At 44.7% G+C, this 14,090-nt stretch overlaps 1 protein-coding gene across 5 annotated transcripts in view; it reads left to right on the plus strand.

Moving 5' to 3' along the window:
- Window positions 1–14,090, plus strand: part of nfkb2 (nuclear factor of kappa light polypeptide gene enhancer in B-cells 2 (p49/p100)) — a 31,678-nt gene that overhangs the window by 15,106 nt on the left and 2,482 nt on the right. For all 5 annotated transcript variants that reach the window (XM_088636108.1, XM_088636106.1, XM_088636107.1 and 2 more), the window contains 14 exons: window positions 239–351; window positions 1,331–1,489; window positions 1,673–1,777; window positions 2,144–2,229; window positions 4,646–4,784; window positions 4,930–5,067; window positions 5,932–6,108; window positions 6,755–6,896; window positions 7,276–7,390; window positions 9,470–9,677; window positions 11,032–11,201; window positions 11,527–11,629; window positions 11,905–12,149; window positions 12,807–12,885. In XM_088636108.1, coding sequence (XP_088492234.1) covers window positions 239–351; window positions 1,331–1,489; window positions 1,673–1,777; window positions 2,144–2,229; window positions 4,646–4,784; window positions 4,930–5,067; window positions 5,932–6,108; window positions 6,755–6,896; window positions 7,276–7,390; window positions 9,470–9,677; window positions 11,032–11,201; window positions 11,527–11,629; window positions 11,905–12,149; window positions 12,807–12,885 — 1,979 coding nt within the window. The remainder of the gene's footprint in view (window positions 1–238; window positions 352–1,330; window positions 1,490–1,672; window positions 1,778–2,143; window positions 2,230–4,645; window positions 4,785–4,929; window positions 5,068–5,931; window positions 6,109–6,754; window positions 6,897–7,275; window positions 7,391–9,469; window positions 9,678–11,031; window positions 11,202–11,526; window positions 11,630–11,904; window positions 12,150–12,806; window positions 12,886–14,090) is intronic.

Here is a 14,090-nt window from a genome sequence, read left to right on the forward strand (position 1 = left end):
CATGGAGGGGAGCATATGTAAATTAAAGTCTCATTATTGGGTAACTAGCATATTTCTAAGCAGGTGAGGATGTGCCTTCTGGCTCCTTCCAGGTCGAGATCTAGGAGCTGGTTTATTAATAATACCCTCTGCTTGCAAGTGTGTTTTGCTGTGTGTATGATTGTTAGCTGTAATGACTGTGAATGTGCAGAACGTGCTGTCTCAGGGAGTAATGACATCACCTTCCTGCTGTCCTAAGGTTCAACAACTTGGGGATCCTGCATGTAACCAAGAGGGGAGTGATGGACGTCCTGACCAAGCGGCTGAGAGAGGAGAGGAAGAAGTTGCGAGGGGGGAATTGCCATTTCACTGGTAAGAAGAATTCTGTGGACTCCAGGAAGCTGTGTGTAACCTTGTGATCTAGGGTGAGAGAGCGGCTGTGTTTTAGGATCATGTCACACTGTAGCACCATTAGGGCATCCTGGGGTTCAGCAGACACACAGATTCTCGGTACATTAAAATCAATAGCACCTTCACTCCCAGTTGTGCAGTTTTCTCGGAGTATTGCATACCTATCTGTTTTCTGCAGGACCGTGTGCATCAGACCCTATACGTAGCACAAAGCTAAACAACCATATACTGTGTATAGTCCACTCGTTTCCTAGCTGTGTTACCTCTGCAAAGGTACAGCATTGTGATCAAGCAGATCTTCTTCCAGCTGGAAACAAGCTCTGCCCCAATTTTGATGGAAGTCAAGAAAAAACTGATGTTCAGAATCTGCAATGTATCCGTATTTAGAGTTAAGGGAGTTGTTAATGGTGATTGATCTCAACAGGGAGAAAAGTCTGTAACAAAACAATATTAAACAGAGTGATTAACCTTCAACAAAAGCAACTCAGAAATCCCCTCCTATGTGACTTTTGCTATTTCTGTAGCACCGTGACATTATGCATGAGTGATGTCTTCTTTTTAAGAATGTTTTTCATCTTCTGTATTTAGTTCTGGTCTCCACATGTTCAAAAGAATCTATGTGCCTTGAACAACGTCAAAACAAAAGCAACCACAGTCTTTCCAGGGCTCAAGAGCATGACTTGTGAGTCAGAGAGCCATTCACTCAAGGAATAAAACTGACATTGGGAAAACATAGCTTGATGTGAGAGTAAACCTTATTGAATAACAAAATGTCTCTGAGGGGCTGAAGTATCTGCTTTCAGAAGTTTCAAAAGTTATTTTCATAAAGAAAGAAACACTGACAGCACAGGGTTGTAGTGAGACTCAGAGCAGTGTGATACAGGTACTGTGTTAGTTGAAGTGTCGGAGTGCATGTCTGACAGCTGCATGTGTCTCACAGATGCTGAAGAGCAGGAGATTGTGAATGAGGCTAGAGAGCTGAGCAAGGTGATGGATCTCAACGTGGTGAGGCTAAAGTTCACTGCCTATATCCAAGACAGTGACGGAGCATACACCCGTGCCCTGAAGCCAGCCATCTCCAATCCCATCTACGACAGCAGTGAGTATGCCCCCTGTGTTCTGCTCTCTTGCATTGCAAGCCTCCCAGAATCAATAGCTGAGCTAATGATTCTGGGTCACAATGCTATCACAATACTGTGTTTGTCCAGTATTCTCTGTAAAGTTACACTATCACTACACTTGAAACTCTCTGTCTGTAACACTCTTGTATATCGCTCCTCAGAGTCCCCCAATGCATCCAACCTGAAGATCTCTCGCATGGACAAGACCTGCGGCTCAGTGTTGGGGGGAGATGAGATCTTTCTGCTCTGTGACAAAGTTCAGAAAGGTAAGAGGCCTGGAAGCTCTGTTTCAGTCACTGTGTAAATAGACAGAGACTGTTAATCTGAAATTCATTTTACATTATTTTTTGTTCTAGTCAGTATATTCAGTAAGGCTTTATCTACCTTAATTAATCTGCACTTAAGGTAAAACACTTGGATAGTATTCTTCAAGGCTATCTTTCACAGGTTGTTAGCAAGATCAGCATATACACTCTTTGTGAATTGAACTCACAAAGCATGGTTAAGCAGTTAAGCAGTAGTTAGGTAATTACTCTTGTGAATGGAGATCATAGTAGACCCTGCAGCTATAGTGGGCTGGGCAATGTGCAGCCTTGCTAGGCGTGATGACAGTGCCTCTGTCTTCACTGCAGATGACATTGACATTCGGTTCTATGAGGATGAGGATGGGGGCTGGGAGGCCTTTGGAGACTTTGCTCCCACTGACGTCCATAAGCAGGTGAGGTTGCCGGTGTGGGGAAGGACTTGAAAGTTCCTGACAGAGTGAACTCAGTGGTGATCAATGAGCCTGAGGACACAAGTTATGAGAGCTGAAATTAGGAGGCATATCTTTATGCAAGGAGTGGTGGGTGTCTGGATCAGGCTGCCCAGGCATGTTATTGAAGCTGATTCTCTGAGATACTCCAGGAGATTCTCGGCTCTATTCCATCTGATCATGATGGGTCTGATTGTCTTTGCAATCTTTCTGTCTTTATTTGCCCTTATGAAAATTTACAAAGGTGTGTTGTTTGATTTGAATACCATGCGTTTCTCTTGCGTTGCCATGACCTCTCATGGCTTGTGTCAGGGACACTATAATAATAATAAACTATTTTATATAGTGCCTTTAAAGGTGGCTTCTCAAAGTATTTTACAGAATAACTGTAAAAAAAAATTCACATGATATGCACAATGAGAATACACAATGAGAGGAGACCGATGGGGGTACTGAATACAGTAGGAGCAGAGGGATAAAGAACAGTTAAGTAAAGGTTTAAAAAGGTTTTAAGTCTAGATTTGAAGGAGTTTAGAGAAGGGGACTCTCTGATATGCTTGGGGATAGAGTTCCAGAAATTTGGGGCATAACAGGAGAAGGCCCTGTCACCCATAGAGTGTAGACGGGCTTAGGGGACTGATAGGAGACCAGAATTAGAAGATCGAAGGTTGTGAGGTGGGGTGTAGGATGATAGTAGTTCAGACAGGTACTGAGGTGCCAAGCCATGCAGAGCCTCATAGGTAAGCATGAGGATTTTGAAGGTTACACTTGTCAGGAAGCCAGTGCAAGGACTCCAGGATAGGAGTAATGTGATCACTTGCTAGACCTGGTCAGGACAAACTGGACATTTTGGACATACTGGAGTTTGTTCAATGTAGAATTAGAAGTGAGTACAGGGTTACAGTAGTCAGTTTGGGAGAAAACAAATGTGTTGATCAGCTTTTCAGCTGCAGTTAGCGATAGCATAGAATGTAGTCTAGTAATATTTCTGAGGTGAAAAAAAGAGTTTTGATGTGGGTTGAATGTCAAGCCTGAATCAAATATCACCCCCAGGTTTTTCAGTTTAGACTAAAGTTCAAGTACAGTGCCATCCACAGATAGTGTTACAGCATAAGCTTTACAAAGTTTATAGGGGGTATCAATAAGCATGTCTTCAGCCTTGTCACAGTTTAGATGAAGGAAATTTTGAGTCATCCAAGTTTTTATGTCAGAGATGCAATGAGATAGAATAGAGACAGCCACATCAGTGTCAGATTTGGTATGGATATAGATTTGAGTATCGTCAGCATGAAAATGATAGTTGAGTCCATGTGATCTTAAAAGCTGACCAAGTGGAAACATGTAAATGCTGAAAAGTAGAGGGCCCAGTATTGAGCCCTGAGGAACACCAGACTTAACGAGTCCAATTTCAGGCTTAAATCCGCCAAGAGAGACAAAGTGACAGCAATCAGTGAGGTAAGACTTGAGCCATTTTGAGAGCAGATCACAGTCTCAAGATGAGAAAGTACATTGTTGTACTTTCATTGAAAGTGGTTGGAATGGGATCTTATATACAGGTGGTGAGTTTCATAGGCAAAACTAGTTTACTAATGGATGCAGAGTCAAGAAGAGGGAAGTTAGAGAGAAGGGAACCAGTAAAGTTAGGCAAGCAGGGAGAAGGTGTGGAAATGATGTGCATTGTGGAGAGAATGTGATGCCGAATGTTGTTGATCTTGGAGCCAAAGAAATCTAAAAATGTGTTGCAAAGTTGCGATGAGGCAGGTAATGTGGTGGGGCATTTCGGCTTTAGCAGTCTGTTGATGGTGGAGAAAAGGTGTCTAGGGTTGTTATTTTTAATGATGCGAGAGAAGTAGGTGGTTCTAGCAAACTCTAACATATACTTATATTCAGACAAGTAATTTTTCCAAGCCTGATAATGTACGTTTAGGCCAGAAAGACACCACCTATGTTGAAGTTTGTGTGAGACTACCTTCATTGATCATAGATGGTCGGTGTACAAGGGGGCAGAGTGAAAAAGGGAGATGGTTGGAGTTTTTAGAGGAGCAAAGGTGTCGAAGGGAGATAAAAGGCCGCTATTTAGCAAATGTATTTTTTCCTCTACAGGATCAGAGGTAGAGAAAGAAGATAAGGAAGATAGAACAGAATCTGTGAACCTAGGCAGATCAACTGGTCGCCAGTTACGAAAAGGGGAAGGAGGGGAAGTGTTAGAAACAGGTAATTCCAGATTGAAAAGAATAGCTGAGTAGTCAGACAGGCCTGGTTCAAGGGAAGAGAAGTGAGAAACAAAAGAGTCACATTACCACATCGCTATACCTCTGTAAGCTGGTGTATTTGGAGCCCTTCTCCTCCCGCTGACCTGCTGTGTGTCTCCTACCTTCAGTACGCCATTGTGTTCAAGACGCCTCAGTACCACAGCACAGAGATCGACCGGCCCGTCACCGTGTTCCTGCAGCTGAAGCGGAGAAAGGGGGGTGACTGCAGCGAGCCCAAGCAGTTCACATATGTGCCCCAGGTCCAAGGTAAGCAGCCCTTCGGAGGTCACCTATGCTCAGCTCATAGCTCTTACCTCACGGGTAAGGCTTTCGGGGTTCATGGGTTTGCAGCAGAAGACTCCGTCTGGAGGAGGACATATCATTTGCTTGTCTCTTTGTCTCTGTCTCTCAGACAAGGAGGAGGTGCAACGCAAGAAGCAGAAGCCCCTGCCCCACTACCATGACCACTGGCGTGGTCCAGCCATGGGGGGCTCAGGAGGCCCAGGGAGAGGGCCTGGGGGCTTCGGGCCAGGAGGAGCCGGAGGGGGGGGTGAGTTACGTCCCACCGAAGGAGAAGGGAGCTAATAGGAAAATCAGGAGTCAGACTGTAGTCAAAGGACAAGCAGCAAAATCACTGGTACAAATCAAATAATCCTAAATGCCCTTTACAGAGAGTTGTACTTAAAGCTGAAAGCATCATGGACTGTGCAGGTCATCCCTTTCATTGTGTATTTAAACAATTCCCATCAGGGAGACACCTCTGTACTCTTAGGTGTAATGGAAATAGACTCAGAAAATCTTTAATCCCCATTACAATTTCACTCAGACAATGTAAAACAACTCTCTTTTCTCCCATAACACTGTTATACTTTATTCTTTGATAGAGATGTTTGTCTGGGGTTTTTTTTGTATTGTGTTGGAACAATGTCCTAAAAAAGATTTCCCAGAGGGGTTAATAATGATTGAACTGAATTAAGACTGAGCTGTAAGTAGTCAGACTGGGCTGTAAATAGTCAGATTGGACTTTGTGAAGTGATCCTAGGCTGTACAGAGTCAGACTGGGGTGTGTGAATTCAGACTGGGCAGTAAGAAGTCAGATGGTCTTGGGGCATAAGGAATCCTTGGGAATACACTATCAAAATCTTCCAACCATAATATTGCAGTTCTGTGACACAGCCAGTGTTAAGAGATTGCAGTCTCTTGTAGGTGAGATGATACACAGATTGCAGTGTGTATCATCTCAAGTACCTATCATATCGTGTTCAAATCCACCTCTCTGAGGAATGCATCTGGCTGTATTTTAGATTATTAGACTTAAGTTACTCTTTGTACAGTACCCTTCCTTCTTACCCTTAATGAGCTGCTGTTAGGGCAGTAAAGCTAATGTGTGGTACCTGTTTCCTCATTTCTCCAGGAGACTCCTATTTCCCTTTCCCTCAGGCTATGGATGGAAGCTTCCTTGGCCAATTTGGGGGGTTCCAGGGGGGCTCTCAGATGGCCGGTTTAGCACAACCCCAAGATAACAGTGGAAACCAGCAAAATGGGGCACCACATGGGGGCCCCTCCTTACAGCAACAGCTCCTACAGCTTGGTAAGATGCTTGCAGGCCATCAGAATAGTGATCAGTTAAAGAGCTTTATCGTTCTCGTTGTTAATTATGAAGTCTCTCTAAATCTCACTTAGACATGTCTTGGTAGAGAAGCATGCACTACAAGACCTCCTGATCAGATTGCCAGATTGTGACAGAATAAGGTGGGGTGTTGTGTGTGAAGTGGTGAGTCAGTACTGGCTGGCTGGTGGTGTTTTGAGTTGTCAGATGATGAGCTATGGTCCTTAGGGTGAAAGCCATCTCATCACAGATAAACCAGTCCCGTATATTATCCCCAGCACCTATCATTTCTTTTCCAAACACTGAAAAAAAGGGGGCTGGCCATAGTGTAAGCCATAGTGTTAGCTACAACTCCACTACAGGCTTCTTGGTAGGATTTCCTCCAACAGTTCATTTGGCTCAGTAAGTCCCCACTCTTCCCTCTTTTTCTGCTGTGTTCCTGAGCTACTGGTGCAGAAGGTGTTCTTGTTCGGCCAAGGGGAATAGTGCCTTTGTGGGGGAGGAAGTTAGTCCCCTACAATCTGTGATGCTCCCTGGGTCCTTCAGGAAGAAAAGCCTTAGTAGTATTGAATAGCATTACTTGTGTGTTTATGGGCTCTGATGGCTTGTCTCCCACTGTCCTGTACAGCTGCCCTGCTTCAGTCCAGAGCCACACAGATGGCCAGGCGAACAGCAGGGGCCTTGCTCGACTACTCCAGCACAGGGGATGTGCGCATGCTGCTGGCAGTGCAGAGACAGCTATGTGCAGTGCAGGACGAGAATGGAGACACGTGAGTACTTTCAGTCAGACTTGAGATTCAGCCGAGGGCACAAAATTGCATTGCTGTGCAGAATAATGAGCTTTGGTCAGGACCATGCACACTATTTCTGTATTAGACTGTTGAGCAACAATAGCAATGCTACAATAATAATAACAATTCCTTACATTTATATGGCGCTTTTCTGGACACTCCACTCAAAGCGCTTTACAGGTAATGGGGACTCCCCTCCACCACCATCAATGTGCAGCCCCACCTGAATAGTGTAGGATTCTTTGGTAGACTCTCCCTTTGCTTTTCTTTGGCAGTAGTTAGTATTTAATAAAGTACTGTGTGAAGTGTGTTAGTATGCATCCCTGCCATAACTAACCAAGTCTACTCTCTCTCCCAGACCCCTACACCTGGCCATCATCCACCAACAGTCCGCTGTGGTAGAACAGCTGGTCCAGGTTATCATCAGTATCCCTGAGCAGAAGATCCTCAACATCTGCAACCACCTGCTACAGGTAGGGCTACATAATAACTGGTTCTCATTGCTGTGGTTAGACATGAATTGCAGCGCATCAACACAGTGCCCATCAATCTACTGCTTGTCACCATGGTGATCAGTGAGGTATTGTACAGCATATCACCATGGTGACAAAAGAGCTGCATAGATCGTCATAGTAATAAATGAACTGGAGCTCATTGCTTTCTTGTGAAATAAGCTAATGTCCTAATTATTTTGCAATATATGGTAGATGTCAGGTGAATTATATGATATATTGTGTTACACTCATCTTCTTCCTGTAGACTTTGTAATTTTCTATAATATAAAGAATTATTATATTATACAGTGCCCTCCAAATTTCTTGGGACAAGAGCTCAAATTAGCCCATTATAGCCATATGCTCATGAAATTTGGATCATATATATTGGGGAAAAACAGGTTTATAGGTGTTTCTAATTTTCCAGGTGTTACACGTTGCATACATTTCACACACATAAAAGAGCCATGAAGGTCTAGGGATGGTTGGTGTCTTTTGAAACTGCTTCTCAAGTCTTTCACTTGAATTAGTCAGCAAAAATCAAAATGAAGACCAGAGAACTCACTGTGACAGAAAAGAAGACCATTTTAAAAATGTGAAGAAAGAAAATGACCATCAGCAAAATTAAGACTCTTGGCATTGCAAAATCAACAATCTGGAATGTTCTTAAGAAAGAGGAAACAACAGGAGCAGTCAAGAACAGGCAGAGAACAGGGCATCCAAAAAAATGCAGTAAGTAACAGAAAAATAAGTGTAAAGAAAAACCCCCAAATTACAGTTAGTGAAATCATTAATAATCTCCAGATTGTGGGGATTCAAATTCTTGAGTACCACAATCTGCAGAAGACTTCGCCAAGAAAAAATCTGAAGTTGTACTGCAAGGTGAGCCCCTCATCAGCAGCAAGAATAGAATTGTTTTCGAACTTGCAGAAAAATACTGAGATGAGCAACAGGAGTTCTGGAATAAGGTTTATGGACAGGTGAAACCAAAATAAACATCTATCAAAGTGATGGAAAGGCTAAAGTGTGGAGAAAAACAGGAACAGCCAATGACCATATGTGTAACTACTCTCCAGTAAAGCATGGTGGAAGAAGAGCCATAGATGACTTGGGCATGTATGGCTGCTTCTGGAACAGGATCAGTGGTCTTTATTGATGACGTAACTGAAGATGGCAGCACTAGGATGAGTTCAGAGATAAACAAATACAGTAGATCTTGTCCACAAATGTAAGAAAAATGGCACTAGACTTTTTGGGCTGAAGTTCATTATGCGGAAGGACAATGACCCGAAACATACTCCACACTTAACACAGGAGTTCATCAGACAGAAAAACTGGAACTGGCCAAGTCATCTGAATCCAAATGAGCATGTAATTCATTTGTGACTGAAGGTAGAAAACCCGACCAGCAAGCAACAACTTAAAGAGGCTGCAGTTAAAGCCAGGCAAACTATCTCAGGTGAAGAAAAAAAGAGTCCGGTCATGTCAATTGGACGGAAGCTTGAGGTAGTTATTGCAAGCAAGGGATTTGCAACAAAATACTTACCTTTTCACTTTAATTTGCTTGAAGTTAAGTGTGGTCACCTAAATTTTGGGGGACTGAACACAACATACGCTTGGTTGAAAAATGATTGAGTGTATTTGCAAAACATACCCTAAAAATAAAAGGTGACCTTTTGAACTCTGAGTCAGAATAATTTGTTTTATGTGAATTTCAATTACTTGTGTAAACAAAAGTGAAATGCCAATTTTAGGTTTTTGACCCAATACCTTTGGAGTGCACTGTATAACATAATAAACCCTTATTGCATTATTAACTGAACGTCATCTTGGATACACAAGATCAGCCAGATCAAGAAATGAGAGTAAAAATAATACAGTTTTTTGTACTGCTGAAAGACAAGCTAGCACGTCACAGGAGAAGTCTGTGGATTTTCTGAAAGCAAGTATTTAATTACTGGTTTGGAATATCTGTCCTTTACTAAAATTGAAATTATTTATTAATTGTGAAACCACAATCTTGACTTGATGGGATTTTTTTAATATATTTTTCTCCAGACTCCCCTGCACCTGGCGGTGATTACCAAGCAGCACAAGGTCGTGGACTTCCTGCTGAAGGCCGGGGCTGACCTCTCCCACTTGGACCGCTATGGAAAGTCTGTTTTGCACCTGGCTGCACCTATGGGTGATGAGACCATGCTGCGCATCTTGCTGGGACACCTGGGGGAACGCCATGCTAACCTGCTCAACACCTCTGATTACAGTGGTAAGTAAGAAGCTGCAGTGCCTGTAACTCTCTACAGGCACATCACTCAGGGAACAGGAATCTGTACAGAGTCACTGGTCAGTGAGCCATGTACAGATTCCTGTTCCTGTGATCTGTACAACACTCAGGGACCAGCAATCTGTACAGCACTCAGGGACCAGCAATCTGTACAACACACAGTGGTCAGCAATCTGTACAACAGTCAGGGACCAGCAATCTGTACAACACACAGGGATGAGCAATCTATACAACACTGAGGGACCAGCAATCTGTACAACACACAGTGGTCAGCAATCTGTACAACAGTCAGGGACCAGCAATCTGTACAGCACACAGGGACCAGCAATCTGTTCAACACACAGGGACCAGCAATCTGTACAGCACTGAGGGATAAGCAATCTGTACAACACACAGGGACCAGCAATCTGTACAACACTGAGGGACCAGCAATCTGTACAACACACAGGGACCAGCAATCTGTACAGCACTGAGGGACCAGCAATCTGTACAACACACAGGGGTCAACAATCTGTTTAACACACAGGGACGAGCAATCTGTACAACACTCAGGGACCAGCAATCTGTACAACACTCAGGGACCAGCAATCTGTGCAGTACTGAGGGACCAGCAATCTGTACAACACACAGGGACGAGCAATCTGTACAACACTCAGGGACCAGCAATCTGTACAACACACAGGGACGAGCAATCTATACAACACTGAGGGACCAGCAATCTGTACAACACACAGTGGTCAGCAATCTGTACAACAGTCAGGGACCAGCAATCTGTACAACAGTCAGGGACCAGCAATCTGTACAGCACACAGGGACCAGCAATCTGTACAGCACTGAGGGACCAGCAATCTGTACAACACACAGGGACCAGCAATCTGTACAGCACTGAGGGACCAGCAATCTGTACAACACACAGGGGTCAACAATCTGTTTAACACACAGGGACGAGCAATCTGTACAACACTCAGGGACCAGCAATCTGTACAACACTCAGGGACCAGCAATCTGTGCAGTACTGAGGGACCAGCAATCTGTACAACACACAGGGACCAGCAATCTTTACAACACACAGGGACCAGCAATCTGTACAGCAGACAGGGACCAGCAATCTGTACAACAGTCAGGGACCAGCAATCTGTAAAGCACTGAGGGACCAGCAATCTGTACAACACACAGGGACCAGTGATCTGTACAACACATTCTAGGTGCTCCCGGGCAAGCTTGGACTCCCTCCTCTGCTTGAAATTTAAGGATTGAATATCAGAACTGGGACACAGGCAGCGGCAAGGTGTCTGTATGTCAGATTTGCATCTGTCTGACTGTGTCATTCTGTCAGGCCTGTACCCAGTTCACCTAGCTGTGAGGCGGGGGGGAGACCGCTGTCTGCGGATGCTGGTTGAGGCAGGAGCAAACGTCAATGTGGCCGAGCGCAAGAGTGGCTGCACTGCACTGCACCTTGCTGTACAGCAAGACCTGCTGGGAATAGCCTGCACACTTGTCACAGAGGTATGTATAATGGTACAGTGGCTGTTAATGTGTATCCTGAGTTCAGTGTCTCTCTCCCCAGCTGATCAGTGTGTGTGGTTGTGAGTGTGTCTCTCTCCCCAGCTGGTTAGTGTGTGTGGTTGTGAGTGTGTCTCTCTCCCCAGCTGGTTAGTGTGTGTGGCTGTGAGTGTGTCTTTCTCCCAAGTTGGTCAGTGTGTGTGGCTGTGAGTGTGTCTTTCCCCAGCTGGTCAGTGTGTGTGGCTGTGAGTGTGTCTCTCTCCCCAGCTGGTCAGTATGTGTGGCTGTGAGTGTGTATCTTGGTCTCATTGTGTCTCTCTTTCCCCAGCTGAAGGCGGAAGTGAACCTGAGCACATTTGGAGGAAACACCCCTCTGCACCTGGCTGCCAGTCAGGGCTCCCCAGTGCTCTGCTCCATGCTGATCGCTGCGGGTGGGTTTCTGTGTGGTTGGTGACCTGTGTGGCTACAGAGTGATGCTGCAGACATTCAATACCTGTTGTAATGAGGTATCAACTAAAGCATGTAAGAAAGTAACAAATATGAATATACATACAACATGTATACAGTATATCATAACTCTAATTAAAACAATTTATTGTAAATTTTAAGAATTTTTGAAAATGGTGAAGTTCAGTAGAGTTAGAGGTGAGTGTACTACCCTTGTGATGCCAGCTCAGGACTTACAAGCTCCTGTCTCTTCCCTCAGGTGCTGAAAAGCGTGTGGAGAATGATGAGCCACTCTTCTTCAGCTCTTCCTCTTCTTCTGATGAAGACGATGATGAGGAGGGGAGAAGCACGACCAGCAGGCTGCCTAGGGGAGAGAATAGACTATCTCCAGCAGACAGTGGCACAACTGTTGCCCCAGGCCCACAGCCGTGCAGAGTGACTCCTAACCCACGCAAGAGACCTGCCCGGGGCCACACCCCCTATGATCTGGCCAAGTGTCAGAGGGTGAGCCACACAGCCTGTACCCAGCCTCTCAGTCTCAAACAGGCAGTGCCATGGCTATGACTGGCATTGTTCTGACTGCCTGGTATTGCCTTGACAGACTTGGTATTGTCCTGAGTGCATGACTCTGTCTCAACTGCCAGGCAGATGGTCCTGACAGACTGACATTCCCTAAGTCAAGCATGCTTATGAAATTTTATCATGGAAAATCTGATGCCATGGTTTTCCTATCCAAAAGCACTTTCACTCCTTCACCTTGTTGCAGTTGTTGTGATTAGCACAGCTTGAAGAGCTTTGCAATACCAATAAGCACTGACAGTGATTCCTGGTCTGAGTTTAGTGATTCAGTCTTGTAGAGTAAGAAACATGGGCAGAACAAGAGGAAATATTTTTAGGGGGGCAGAAGACACCCGAAGAAGGCTCCACAGCTGAAACATTTTGATTCCTTTCTTCTCTTTTCAGCTGGGAATTAACCTATTACTTATTCCTTTGCAAGAAATTAATTAGTAGTATTGAAGACCAGCAGGGTGTAGTTGGTTGTAAAGTGCATTGATTTAATTTTAACAAAGTTTAAAATGGCTTAATGGGGGGAGCAGGGCTGTATGAAGAATTCCCTGTTTTGTGCCGGGTGAGTGTTAATTAATCAGTCACTCCTTGCAGGTCCGGGACGTCCTGGAGAGCAAGCCACGACCCAGCACCAGCAAAGACACAACCCTGAGCCCGCAGGCAGAAGAGGAAGGTAGGAGTTGCTGCTCTTAGAGTCAAGTCCTCTGAGGCCACTGACTTCCGAGCCTCAAAGTCCAGGTCTGTGCTCCCTGCTACAAGAGCTGTGCCCCGACTCCAGGCCTGAGAGACAGGGTCTGCATTCCTCACTACAGTTGCTGCACCCAGACTCCAGGCCTGAGAGACAGGGTCTGCATTCCCTACTACAGGAGCTGCGCCCCGACTCCAGGCCTGAGAGACAGGGTCTGCATTCCCCACTACAGGAACTGTGACCTGACTCTGAGTCTCAGAGTCCAGGTCTGTGCTCTCCAGGCCTCACAACCCTCTTGATACAAGTACAGAGCCCACTGATCTGTCCTGCCCCCTGTGCCTGGGCACATACTGTAGGCTATAGGCTTGTCTATATTAAGGCGCAATCCATAACTATGCACCGATGTGTACTTGGATGCTGTGACCAAAAATAGCATCATGGACAACGTCTCCCATCCCCTCTATGACATGCTTGTAGAAATGAAGAGCACATTCAGCAATAGACTGGTCCATCCACGGTGCGACAGGGAGCGCTACAGAAGGTCATTCTTGCCTTCTGGCATAAGACTGTACAATGCATCCACCTTGTGTCTGGGCAGAGGCAACATTGACAGTGACCTGTTTCTGGACTGAACAGTAAACTGCTACATCTGTTCTTTTTCTTTTTCCCATTTACAACCGTTTTCGTTCAATATATGCCTGGGACTTGTGCAGTACATTTATATTTCTATTGTGCAATACAACTTTTCTGTGTACTGTTCTGTTCTGGTTTGTTCTTTGTGTGTTCTGGACTGTTAGTAACTCTTCTTAGTGCACTTCTCACTGTACTGTTCGTATTGTTTGTATTTTATGTATTGTATTATTGTTATTGTATCATTCGTTACACTGTTGCTGTGTTGTCTGTGTTAAGCTGCTGATGCACTGCAATTTCCCTCACAGGATCAATAAAGTATCTGTTATAGCGCTGTAGAGAGTGTGTACTTAGAGAAGAGAGCAGGAAACCATCTTTTCTGCTAAAGATTGAACCATTTCTTCTGGTACTGTACATCATTTGAACCTTGAGTATTAGTTTAAAATATATACAGTAGGAATAAAAAAAGAGAAATGATTAGTCAACCCCAACGTGGGTTTTGCTTCTGAAGCTGATGCCAGGTAACTAAACCCTCTGCCCCTGAGAGCACTCCCTGACCT

The sequence above is a fragment of the Lepisosteus platostomus genome, chromosome 6, assembly GCF_059453375.1.
Source record: "Lepisosteus platostomus isolate fLepPlt1 chromosome 6, fLepPlt1.hap1, whole genome shotgun sequence".
Taxonomy (NCBI): domain Eukaryota; kingdom Metazoa; phylum Chordata; class Actinopteri; order Semionotiformes; family Lepisosteidae; genus Lepisosteus; species Lepisosteus platostomus.